Source organism: Chelonoidis abingdonii, chromosome 2 (genome assembly GCF_003597395.2).
Source record: "Chelonoidis abingdonii isolate Lonesome George chromosome 2, CheloAbing_2.0, whole genome shotgun sequence".
NCBI classification, from domain to species: domain Eukaryota; kingdom Metazoa; phylum Chordata; order Testudines; family Testudinidae; genus Chelonoidis; species Chelonoidis abingdonii.
Genome location: NC_133770.1, coordinates 33076078 through 33089721, shown reverse-complemented (window position 1 = coordinate 33089721; position 13644 = coordinate 33076078). Strand labels below are relative to the sequence as shown.

Sequence of the window (13644 nt, the reverse complement as noted above, 5' to 3'; positions counted from 1 at the left end):
GCCAAGAGTGCCTTTTTCCATCTGTGCTTGGTGTAATAGCTGCAGTCGTTACCTATGGGCATGTCTTTCTGATCTCCAGATGGGATTATTGCAGTGTTCTGTGTGGTGTGCAGGGCATCCTTTGAAGATCCTTTGTAAGTGCCAACTGCAGCAAATTGCAATGGTCCAGCTGGCCGTAGGGAGCATATTATAAGTGCTGCATAGACTGCACTGATTTCCCATTCACTTCTAGGTACAATTCCAGGTGTTTGTATTGCTTTCTAAAGGTCTGTATGGTTTAGCTTCTAACCACCATTACCACCATGCTTTCCCCACATAGTGTAGTGACATGGTGGGCAGCTGAGATGTTCTCACCGGGGTCTCCAGACTTGAATTTTGCGTGCTGCTGACATTTTCAATGCAGGACACTCTGTTCTGGAATTACCTTCTTTTGGTAACCTCAGAACATTATGCAAAATTCATCTTTCCACTCAGGCTTTTTTGCAAGGTGGTGAATTGGGCATGGGGAGATGGGGAAGGCTTATATTATGCATGTTATGAGAGGAGTCCATTTTGTTTTGTTCTTTTTCAGTAGTAAGCTACATATTTGGATTTGTACATATTCCTGGAGATGACGTGATAGGCACACTTTTAGAATATTGAAAAATACACCTTTTAAAGTTGCTCTGATGTGCAAAAGAAAGTTTGTTTAGCACAGTCTAGATCAGGGGTTCTCACAACACATTTTTTGGTGGCCTCAGAGTGCAGACACCAACTCTTGCTGGTGGCCACTCTGACAATTTTTCCTAAAATACTGAATTAACTGTAGGGGGGAAGAATGCACATATGCATGTCCAAATCATTAGTCACAACAGACTCACTCAGTCCCAGCAAGCCTGGGGACAAATTAAGCCCTGAGGAGGTGGGTACAGAGGCAGTGGGGGCCAGAGCGATGGGGGGTGGTGAGCTTGGGGCCAGAGCCCATCACTGTGTGGCCAGGGAATGGAGCCTGAAGCCCCGTGGCTAGCCGCCCCCGAGAAGGTGGGGAACTCACTGGCTGCCTGCTCCTCCAGCTTTTGTGTCTCAAAAGGGGCATCACCCAACCAACACTGGCGGCCTTGGAGAAGGGGCTGCTGCTTTGCGTTTCTTTCTGCCCTACCCCCATCATAGCCCAAGAGGCTGTGGCAGCAAAAAAAGCCCCATGGTGGCTGCATCTGAGAAACGCTGGTCTAGATCAGTGCTTCTCAAACTTTTTTTTTCGCGGATCACTTGAAAATTGCTGAGAGTCTCAGCGGACCACTTAATGATCTTTCCAAACGTTAGCTAACTATTGCAAAGCGCTTTGGATAAAAGTGCTATATAAAACATTTTTTATTATAATTAATGTTTTTTGTTCTACAAATAAAATCTTACAACTCCTATTTTAATATCAGTAGTCTTACCTTTCTAATGCGATGGATGTACCATCTCTCCCCGGCAGCGCAGCCCTGGGGCTGGGGAAAGTCGCCTCTTTCCCTGGCCGCTGCAGCTCTGCACATCCCAAATTCTCAACTAATGAGGTGCCTGGACCCTGGAGAAAACACACACACAAGGTGAGGTGGTGGCCTTGGGGAGCCATGCTTGCATGGCTCAACTAACTAGGTGTGTGGTCCAGGTGTGCACTTCAGAGGGAACTATCCACGGACCACCTGAATGGAGCTCACGGGCCACAGTTTGAGAACCTCTGGGCTAGATGAAGGACCCAGCTAAAATTTTACCCAGCAATATAGGGTGACAGCCTGCAAGATAACACCTTTCGTTTTGTATTTTGGATGTTATAGGAAAAAACGTAAAGAAACCTCCGAAATCCTACCTAATTCATGCTGGTCTTGAACCCCTGACGTTCACCAATATGTTCCCAAGCTGGGAACATAGAGAAGACATAGCTGAGATCACAGAAATGGTAAACAAACCTTCTATTGCAATTGTTTCCTGTTGCTGCACTTGTATTTTTCTGTTTGCTATTGTTAGTAACAGCCAGCACATTTTATGCTGGGAAGTCCCAAACTCCAGAGGATTAACCTAAACTTCAGGAATCTGGAAGAAATAAGTATCATTATGTGGCTGAATTTTGACACGTGCATTATAGATGTTTTCAATGAGTTACAGATTTTCATACATTCTAGTAAATGTTTCATTCTTTGAAGACTTAAGAAGTGAAACAAAAATATTCTTGACTTTTAACATTGAATCCTACCTAAAAACTAGTAAGATAAAATAGGGGTGCCACCTCTGAGCTGCACAAAACCTTGATTAAACTCTGCCTCTGTCTCCCAACAAGGTAGGCTCCTGTTTTCTTTGAAGCCATGGACTGGAATATTGTCTGTTTCCATACAAAATGTCGCACGCTCTTTGGTGGGGATGACCCACCTGGAAAAGTCTGTGTCACTGAACAAAACAAGCAGCAGTATGTTTTTTTTTATATAATTCAAATCAGAATCTCCATACTAGCATGTCAAAGTGCCAATCTACAGGGATTTCTTTTGGCCACTGCATCAATTTCCCCTTCAGGGAAATGAAGTTAATTCCGGCCCATGTGACTACTTTAAGTTCCTCAGATGCAGGGTGTTTTTAAGTGTAAACTATTACCAAGAAGGGACACTGCCTGTCTCCAGGAGTTTTCTGCAAGTCTTCCTCCTTAGTCAAAATGTTGTGGCAGGAGTAAAAAAATGGGTGAAATGGGGTTTCTTAGGGAAGAGAAGTGCCCTCGTGTTCTTACATACAAATATTTTATAGTAGCAGATTGTTCCAGCCAAAGAACTGGGTAAGCACCAGATGTGCATAGTCTACTTCTAAAATACAGGGGCCAGCTAACCATCCCCAGCTAGGGCAGAATTAGTACCAGCTCTGTAGCAGGCTGTATTTAAAATCCGCAATTGCTGATTTCAGTAGCATGTTTCTAAACTCTTTCTTATTCTTCTTCTCTCTCTGCTCCAGGATGCTGAAGTGTCTAATCAGATAATCCTTGTAGAAGATGTGTTAGCCAAGCTGTGCAAAACTGTGTACCCACTAGCAGATCTTTTAGCTAGGCCTCTACCTGAGGGAGTTGATCCACTGAAACTTGAAATTTATCTTTCAGATGAAGACTTTGAGGTAAGGGGGTGTGGGGAATACATTGTTGTGTACATGCATGTATTGAATCATTCCAAACCTCTCTTGTGACAGCTTCACTACTCGATTGGTGAGCAGTTTGAGGTTAGTAAATGACTTTCCTAATAGCAATGTGTCTTTTTGTCTTAAATTCAGGCCGCTTTAGAGATGACAAGAGACGAGTACAATGCACTGCCCTCTTGGAAGCAAGTTAATGTGAAAAAGGCAAAAGGACTTTTCTAAGTGATGTTATTGCTTAGTGATAGTACCAGAGGGATCTGTATCGTCACTTTCAACACCTTGGAATTAGCAAAATGAATTGCTCTGTATTAGTGTTCAAAAAAGAAATTAGACATGATCTTAAATTTTTAGATACTGCCTGATCTTGAGTTGTGTAATACTGTAAATGTGCAAGAGAACTCTTTGGAAGCTTTGTTTCAACTCCAAGGATAATGTGTTTAAACTTTGCTCTCCTGTGCACTTAAACAGTAGTTTCTCAAGCTACTGCTGCAACAATCCTTTGGCTATATATAGGACTTGCCATGTGTTTTTTGAAGATGTTCTCTTTGTAAAGTGTTATTTTGTTAGTTTGTGGATTACAAAGAATTTATATTTATATAAACACATAGAACAAGTATGTATTTAACAATGCAGTATGTATTCACTTTCAAGACTTTCATGTAAAAAAAAAATCTCTATACAGAAAGGTAGTTGGATGGCAGTTGCTTAGACTGAATTAGCTATACCACCCATATATATCTTATGCATTCTGAAACGTTTCTCTTTGCAATAGGTAATGAATTGTTCTCAGTGCTGCTTGAGGTGCTAAACTGAACAAAGCGTTTGTATTTATGGCATGGGTTTCTTTAGAAACTATGCAAATCAACCTTTTTATTTCAATATCCAAAAATGTATAGTGCCTTGTTTTTGTGTACAGTTTATATACAAAAAAGATTGGTCTGCATTTTGAAGATGGTTTAGAACCGTCTCCTATATTACTTTTATAACAGTAGAAATAAAAACATCTCAGTTTCTAATACATGTTGTAAAGATTAAACGTCTTTCGTGATATAAGAGCTTAAAGTAAAAGCTTCAGAATAAACTCAGTGATGCTCTGGCTAGTCATTCTTTACACATATAACCTACGCTATCATATAAAAATGTTCCATAATACTGTATTTACGTTTGAACTGTTTGTAACCTGAGGCATTTAGAGGATTTGTACAGTGTTATGATTGAAGAGTGGCAGATAATGCAGAGAAATTTATGATTAAACAAAGATGAAAATTAGACTGTACAACAGTCTTAACTAGTGCTACCTCTTGAAACAATTATAGAACTATTGAATTATTTTCAATTGTCCCTTTTTTATACTTGATGTAAAATGTTTGGCCAATTGAAAACCTACCAAGAAATTGAATGATGGTGAGTAACGCTCTTGAAACAAAATTAACATGGTGTTGAATATTAACTGTATTTTCATTCCCAAAGAAAGTGGTAGAACTGAAAACGTGGCCATTTGCATTAGTTTGGGCAAGCAACTGTTTAATCAGGTTTCGGATTCTTTCATTGCTTGAAATTTTATCTTTATTTTCAAGTAGTTGCTATCTCTGACCTTGAATTTCTGTAAGGATTGCTACTGTTACCTTTGCAATACCATTGTATCTTTCAAATACTATGTCCTGTAAACTCTGAAAATTTGCCTTGTAGACTGTAGCCACTGGAAATCTCCTTTCGACTTATAAAGGGAAAACACCTTTGTTACCTATTCGTGCCAAGTGACTTTGTATTTTTGATAATTTGCTGCTCTTGACCTGACTGTGACCACAGGGAAATAAAGTGGATCACGAGTGTAGTGGGATGTATGTTTTTTGTCAAACCTACACACAAAATCTGATTATCCACGTGCTTTAAAAAGAATAGGCTTTGTAAGTATTTTGGCAGATCAGTGAAAAGTTTTAAATTAGCACCCCCCCTTTTTTTAAGTCTAAATTTTTTCCCCCATCTCTAGCATAAATACCATGTTAAGTTGCATTCAACAGATGTGCAGTTATTACAACAAGAGGATTTTTACAGATAGTATCTTTTCTTTTGTTACTGGTCTCTGTGAAGAGTTAGAAATAATAGCCCAAGGGGAAATACTGCCAATATTTCCAACCCCTGAAAAGACTTTTTCTTTCACCCTTTGCAGTGACAGGATGAAGCTAGAATTAAGGATTAGTTCTATTTATTCACGCATTCACTTTTTTTTTTTTTTTTTTTTTTACTGTTTTCATTTTGTCTCTACAATAAAAAGCTAATCTACATAGTCTGACTTTGTTTTTGCCCCACTGTGGGAGGCCATCACTAGATTTTTGGGTTGGTTGGTTTGTTTTAAAAACATCAAGAGTGTTCTGGGTGCTGATCAAGACACAGACAATAGCCGCCCCTCACTCTATGGTCTTAAAAAAACAATTAGAGAAGCAGGCATAGAAATCCAGAGGCGGATAATATGGAATGCAGTGTTGTCAGCTCATGATTTTTGACATTTCTTATACTATTTGGAGTGTCTCTTAGTCCCAGTACCTGGAGTACTGTGATAGTATGAGACTCTGAGCTTTTCAGTTAAAAAAAAAGGTAAATTTCTTGTTCTTATGGTTGCAGGAAAAAAAAGTTTGAAAATGTGAACTCGAAAGGCTGAAAAACCAGGAGGCAAATAAAAAGAACCTAAAAATTATTTAATTTTCATTTTTGATCAAAACTCATACTTAGGGGGAGGAGGACTCAGGTTTTTTGAACACAAAGGCTGACATCACTGAGCATGTGCCCTTATAAGGCAGAATCATTCCATATGGGTTTTTCACAGAAGATCTGCCCACTGTGATGTAGTTAGAAGTGGCCTGTCCTTTCATGAAGGAGGAGAAGCCTTTAAAACATTTGAATTCCTGTGATTGCAGCTCTCAATGAACTAGAAGTACAAGCGCCAACGAGCAGTCTCCTGAGAACACACCTAAATCTTTGGAGTGCCCTCCATAAGGCAAAAGCTAATGCCTGACACTTGGGCTCTGTGGAAAAGACAGTTGTAGCTTCAGTGTGTCATCCTGGCTGGCTATTAAGCTACTAGATGAAAACAGCATTCTGGACAGTCTCACAAATTCTCATAACTTCCATCTTGCAGACTTAAATGCATCATGATTAGGAATTTGATCTCAAAGGCTTTTTTTTTTTTGTACACATGTAATCTAGACCTCTGTAGCAATGTTGCTCCCCCTGCCTCCGAATGTGCAGGAATGTTTATATAAGGATTTGTTAAGTGTGAAATGGGCTGGAAACAAACACACCAGAACAAATATAACTTTATGCTTGAATAACCCACAGCTGGTGTGTATCAGCTACAAGAGGAGGCTAATGAAGCATAGGAAGGAAGCAAGTAATCTTACCTTTGATTACTGTTTTTCTCCAATTGGTTTCAATATTTGGTACCAAGAACTGTGGACAGGCCCTTACTTGAAGGCAAAAGCGTCATCCAAACTCCTCCAGAGAATGCACTAAAATCTCTGCTTCATCAATTGAAGATGACTGGATAATGTGGAGACTGGTAATGAAAAATGGGATGGGTGGTATTCAATGAACAAGAAACCCAGGAGTGGCACCAGGGTTTTTGGCGCCCTAGGCGGGGGTCCTTCCACGCTCCCGGTTGTTGGCAGCAATGCTGCGGTGGGGGGTCCTTCCGCTGCTCCTGGTCTTTGGGACACTTTGGCGGCGGGTCGCAGAGCAAGTGAAGGACCCGCCGCAGAATTGCCGCTGAAGATCCAGAGCACAGAAGGACCCGTCGCCGCCGAATTGCCACCGAGGGTGGCAAAACGCCGCCCCCCCAAATCCTAGCGCCCTAGGCGACCACCTAGGTCGCCTAAATGGAAGCGCCGGCCCTGAAGAAACCATAACACTATGTTAGTGGCCTTGGCAGTAAGTTACGTGAACCACTCGTTTCAGTCCACGTGAAGTGTGCCTCCTATATTATAAAAGAACTAATGGATTACTTCTCTCTGAATTCCAGGTGTCATGAGCTGACTGTTGGGGGAGGGGGAGACTCTTAAAGGGCACTTCAGCAGGCAGAGAGAAATTCCACTGGGAACGCCTGCATCTCTCTACCAACTGCCTCATAGTTGTCTGGAGCTGGCTACCTGAACTCTTGCCTTCACTCTACACTACCAGCTATGCAGCTCAACCAGTACCTGAACTGGAGAGCGGGTGAAATAACTGGACAGAATCTCCACTACTTGCATTCTCTACCTAAAATGTTCTGTTGCCACTTGGATACAGTTGCAGATGAGCAGCGGAAAAACTAGTGCGTCAACCCTGCTACATAGCTGGAGAGCACTCCGCTTTCCCTTGTGTAGAGGCATATAGGCATGCGTTGGTAGATATCATCGAACAACCTAAAAGATGACTGGGAAGGCAGCATGGAGACCTGCTGCCACCTGCTCAAGTGCATAAGGATATCAGTTTTAGTCACCGACCAGTGCCGCTAAGAAAGCTAATACTTTACCTTTTTTAGCAGATTTTTCTATTCTAAGAAGTCAGTGTTAAAGCCCTACCGTGCTTCTTGGTACAGTGCTAGGTACAGGTACCATTGCATATCTCCAGAGAGGAGACAGGGACTGGATTGATCATATTTGCCCAAGATGTCTCCTCCTGTTTTGACTTGCAGCTTGTCCAGGCTAAGGGCGGGGCATTGTTAGGGGTGGGATTTTTTTTTTGGTACAGTGCTGTACAGGAAGGTGGTTTTTGGCACAGATCTTCCTTGCCTATCTCCATGTTTATATTCATTTTGCCTTCTAATTTGACTTTTGCCCTTGTTGACAGTGGCTGCCATCTGTATTGTTTCTCATAGTCTGTTTCTCTGTATCTAATCCAGAGGTGGGCACCCTACAGCCTGTGGCCCCCAAACTCCTGGCCTGGGAGGCTAGCCCCAGCCCCTCCCCCACAACCTCAGCTTACTCGCTCTGCTGCAGCGCAATGCTCTGGGCGGCGGGGTTGTGAGCTCCTGGGGCAGCGCAGCTGCAGAGCCCGGCCTGAGCTGGTTTCTGTGGTTGTGTGGTGGTGCAGCAGTGTGGCCCGGCTCCAGCCAGGTGATGAGGCTGTAGCACCGCCAGCCACCGGTGCTCCAGGCAGCACAGCAAGGGGGGGAGGGGTTGGATAGAGGGCAGGGGCGAGGGTGTGGATAGGGGGAAGGCAGTGGCGGGGGGGACAGAGGGGGTTGAATAGGGGCAGGATCCCGGGGGGGGGAGAGTCAGGAAAGAGGGGGGGTGGATGGGACGGCAGGGGGAAGTCGGGACAGGAAGGAGGGGTGTTGGATGGGGCAGTGGTAGACTAGCACACAGACCAATGAGCTAACTGTGAGTAATGGTGCTAAAAATGCCCCAAGAAGTCTGTAGATAATATTACCCAGTGTCAGAGCAGATGATGGTGATCCCAGAACCCTGGAATAACTCCATGAGTCAGAAATGTTTTAGTTTGATTTGAGTAGTGCAAGGATTGGAGACTCGTCCAGTATCTCCTACTCTCCCCTTGCAGGTCTATAGAGCTTGTGACCTCCAGCCTCCCTCTTTTAGACCACCTGAGGGTCAGAACAGACATTCAGAGCCTAATCCCAAGGGAGGAGGTAGGGGAGCCCCTAAATTTGTGTAAGAGCCCCAGCTAAGCTTGGTTAAATGTTGCCATGGTGCAATGTTACACTCATAATGTCAAACTGCATCATCCTTACAGAATGGTGTCAGACTGGGGCTGAAGGGGCCTGGCCTTGCACCAAAGGCTGAAAGGGGGGGCCTAGGCCTCCGTTCTCTCTCTCCACATTTCTGTTTGAGAGTGTGAGCCTGCCTGCTTCCACCGTATCGCTGCCATGGGACCATAGGCGTCTATCCTTTCTGGCTCCTGATTGCTCCTCCCCCCGAAAGTAGCTGGAGAGAGAGGCACAGCCCAAATGACAGCAAGGTCAGTCCAAGAACGGAGAGTATCAGGTAACAAATGTTCTATTCAGCAAGCACTAGCACAAATCCAGGGACGATGCTGGTAGATAATCACCAGTGTGCCTGTTGATCTGAACATGCTGAACTAACTCAGCAGGCCAGCCCTGCTCTAGGACCGTAGCCAACGCCACTGCTCTTTTCCTGAAAACCCATTGTTCTAAAGCAGCAGCAATGAACGCTGATTCCCTAGGGCCATGGCTCACACCCATTGGATTACCTGGCTGGCAAGAAACGCCTGCAGCTTATAATGTAGTCCCTTGACACATCAAATCACACCAATTGTTCCACTGCCTGCTTGGCAGGTCTCAGTCCTGTGTCAGGGGTGGTACTGGGTGGGATGATCAGTTTTTGAGACATTTAAGAGGGAGACCTGACAAGTGTTATGTATCCTGCATGACATGCTTTTGACAGCCCTGTCATGGAGAGAGAGAGACCGTCTCCTAGAGGAAAGCACGCTGGGCTGGGAGCCAGCAGGCCACAGTCTCTCAAATTTGTCTGATCTTCCTAACAGAGCAATTTAGCTGCCACATTTCTATGTAATGGTAGAAGCACTTGATGGTCAGCCCCAAGCAGCCTGCAAAGCTGTCAGCTTGGTGCTGAAGCAGATTAATTTCTGATCTCTGGAGAACGTGTCCACTACCATTCGGTGTATTTGAATGGAGTCATGGAATGGGGCTTCTGTGCTGAATGAACAGCGATCATTATAGCTGTTGAAGTGACTTCACCTCAGTGAACTATGAAAATCCCTGATTGCATTTGTGGGTGTGATGTTACACATGAATTGATTCACCCAAGCAACAAATATCTTCTTCCTGTGCACAGCTGCTCTTGGGTGAAAAGCAAATCTTGGTGGGTGCTGCTACTCGCACTATAGCTGGGGAGCCTCATAAACACACACACAAGTATTTGTAGACGTACATATGGAGAAAAGAATGTACTCCAGCTCTCTAACCCTCTTTTTGCTTCTATATTGGACTGTAATGGTCCTAGCTGAAGACCACTGAAATTTCACCTGTCTGCTTAGGAGTTTCTCTCTGTATTGCATAACTTTTGTGTGCCATTGTCTGTGCTGGCTTCCAATATGGTTCCAGGAGTAATTCAAAATCTGGAGTCTGACTAGAGCTGGTGGAAATTTTTTCACAAAATGAAACAAAACCACCCTTTTTTCACCCGTTCAGGAGCAAAAATGTTTTTAATGAATCTTAAAACCAAAAAGGGGGTTGGGTTTCAGGGTTTTTTTCAGTTCCCTTTGACCATTCTTTAAGTGGTAACATGGAAATAAGAGGAGAGTGAGGAAAGAAAAGGTAAAGGGAAAACCCACAAATGTGTCATTTAAAAACAACAAAAACTGTCCAATAAGCCAAAAATTGGTTCCTGTCTGAAGTTTGCAGAACAAACAGGACTTTGAAAATGTTAGGAGTTCTTTATGAAAAGCCTGTTATTTTTCAATCAGCTCCAATTTTGACCTTTATCAAAACCCTGGCTGTAGAAGCTGCCTCTTGCTGTGTTACCAATGCCACCAGGATCATCTCAGGCACTGGGACAGATAGCCCCTGCTTTACCTGACTCTGTAATTCAGTTCCTATCCTTGGTCACAGAGTTTGAATGTATTGACTCAGGTACATTTTTAAGGTCAGTTTTTTTGTTGTTTCTTTTTTTAAATCAAGCCTTGAAAGAAGGGGTGGGGATAGGAGTAGGGCTTTGGTGGTTGTTGCCCAGCAATTTGAGGACCTCATAAGATGGTGGCAGATACTCTAGCGATACCACTCAAAAGAAGTCAGGGAATCACAACACACATTGCCAGAGATTCTACAGTTGGCAACACCAACCAGTCAATAAGGTGCGTTTGGATCCAGTGAAGATGGGCTAGTAGACCCCAGCAACAGTACAACCAAGTTGCAAGCAGGCAGATAAAAAAAAAAGTTAGGTGTCTATCAAAGACTCGAACTTTTTATTCTCCCATCCCCCACCTAATTATATGGTGATAGATGCAGTGAAGGAGTGGGGGAAAATAACCACACCAAATTGACTCCATTTGTCAAAGACCAGAAGTGCCTGGATCTTTTTGTATGGAAGTCCTACTCAGCTGCAGCCTGCAATTTCAGATTGCAAATTACTGGGCAACCATTGCAGAATATAATTACACAAAATTTACTGCATTTAGTGAGAACCTTCCATCAGAGTAATGAGAATCCCTGCACGTTTTGAAGGATTCCAGGGCTGCTTTACAATGCCAGGGAATTTACACCCCTGTGAACATAAGAAAATATAGTAGGTTACAAACTGCCAGAGATCCCACCCAAGCTAATCCTCTGTGTACCAAAGACCAACTGAGTAAGGAGATAAACTTCCTTCTTTGTTTAAGAGTGATAGATCCTCTTCCTGCTATACACAAGGGAAAGTGTTTCTACTTGATGTAATTTCTTGTACAACTGGCAAACAGAGGATGGAGACCGATATTAGAGTTAAGGTTACTAAACAAATTTGTATATTCTCAGAAGTTCAGTGTGGTGACTCTGGCAGCTATAATTCCTTCACTAAATTCACGGGATTGGTTTTTGGTCCTCAACCTACAAGATGCCTATTTCCATAGAACGATATATCTACCTCAGAAAATACCCGCCTTCTGTTATAGGCCAGGTTAATTTTCAATACTGGGTGCTCCACTTTGGCCTCTCCTCAACTCCAAGAGTGTTTAATGGTTCTTGTGGTGGTGGCCATTTACTTGTGTCGAGAGGCCTTTGTCATTATTTCTGTACCTCAACGATTGGCTGTTCCAGGGTCAGTCTTACAAAGCAGGGCTGGCAGGCACGCAGAGGTTCTTTTCAACTCTTTAAAAAAAAAAATAAAAAAAAAATCCATCTTGACCCCTGTACAGCAAATACAACTCATAGCACCATCCTTGTATTTATTGGCAGCCAGAGCCTACCTTCCCATAGACAGATTCATGTTGTCAAATCTAGCCAAGGTTATTCAAACCTCAGTGAGAAAGTACCTCCCTTTGGAGATACAGCTTTCAGGAGTAACCTGTAGCAGAGTGCACCCACAGGTGAAAAACAAGAGGTTACTCACCCTTTGCAGTGACCTAACTCTGGTTCTTGGTGATGTGTCCTCCTATGAGGGCTCTACTCCCACCCTCCTTCCCTTCGACTTCAGAGTTTCCACTATGGGCCTTGCAGTAGAGAAAGAATTAATGGTTGTTCACCCACTCAGACCTATATAGCTTTGATGCAGAGTAGGAGGCTGTGTAGGATACATATGCAAGCAACATGGACACTGCTAATGAAAATCTCTGATCAAAGGCACATGGAATGCACACGCACCTGAAGTGGTGCATTCATAGGGACACATCTTGAAGAACCACAGTTACTGCACAGGATGAGTAACCTCTTCTTCATGAATGGTTTCCCCATGCAGCTTTTTGGGGCTTAACTAATACAGAGGGCTGGCAGCAGAAGTGTACTTCACTAACAAATGAAGGGAAATACCTCGTAACACATAATGATTCATGCAAAACAGGGACTGAAAATGTTCCCATGGATGAATAGCCACTCCATACATTCACCATGTTTGTTTTACATACTCATAATATTCTGGTCACCCAGCAATTTTTGTTGACAAGCAGCAAAAATACAGGGTTTTCTCATTAACATTACGGCACAGATGGCCAGTTAAGTTTTGGCTTAATCTTGATCATTTTGAAGCATTTTTCACAAGGCTGCATTGAGTTATTGATGGTATTAACCACCACACTTACGGTAGCTCTGAATTAATTTTTGAAAAGCCATGGAGAGCTGAGGCGGTGCCATGCAGGAAGACTGGAGAAGAGCAAATGTAGGAACAGTTTTCCAAAATGACCAGGAGAGCCTTCCTGTCCGGTGTCTGGTAAATATTGATTATCTTCACTTAGTTAGTATTTTAGTTCTTGAGTTTAAAATTTACTCTTATCCCAAACTGGTATTTTGTTCAGACCCTCCAACTGAAATCTCTGGGCTCCAGACTCTCTTACATTAGCTGCTCCTTAAATATGTGACCCTTGTCAAATATCTTGGTCTGTAATGAGATCAGTCTATGACATGCAATCAGCTTATCGAACAACTAATTTTTAAAATTGCACTTGTGGTTGAGTTTACTTTATGGGGATATTAATTGTTTTTATGCAGCCACGAAATATATAGTATCCTAGATTTTATTGCCTATTCTAGATAATGGTGACATATTACTAGGAAATGCATCTGCTTCCTAACTTCATAAATTGGATGTTATTTATAATGCAGCTGGAGTGGTAAGACTTTGTTATAAGTGCCTCTGAACCCATGGAAAACCATTGTTTTCCGTGTGATTGATAAATTGGTCATCATTTAGAGCAAATAAATTAATCTGTCTTGTTTTATTTACCAAGTATGCAAAATTTCATCTACTTGTATAATTTTTTCACTAAAAGGATCATGGTTATTCCAAAGGCCAGGTCTACACTGCGACTTTAAATCGGTTTAATGGCCGATATACCGATTTAACGCTGTATCCG

The 13644-nt window shown here is 42.8% G+C and overlaps 1 protein-coding gene across 24 annotated transcripts in view; it reads left to right on the top strand.

Annotated features, from left to right (window-relative positions):
* SVIL (supervillin) overlaps window positions 1–4962 on the top strand; it is a 248950-nt gene extending 243988 nt beyond the window's left edge. For all 24 annotated transcript variants that reach the window (XM_075062240.1, XM_075062242.1, XM_075062243.1 and 21 more), the window contains 3 exons: window positions 1800–1921; window positions 2956–3111; window positions 3265–4962. In XM_075062240.1, coding sequence (XP_074918341.1) covers window positions 1800–1921; window positions 2956–3111; window positions 3265–3351 — 365 coding nt within the window. In that variant the 3' untranslated portion in view covers window positions 3352–4962. The remainder of the gene's footprint in view (window positions 1–1799; window positions 1922–2955; window positions 3112–3264) is intronic.
* The last annotated feature ends 8682 nt before the right edge of the window (window positions 4963–13644 follow it).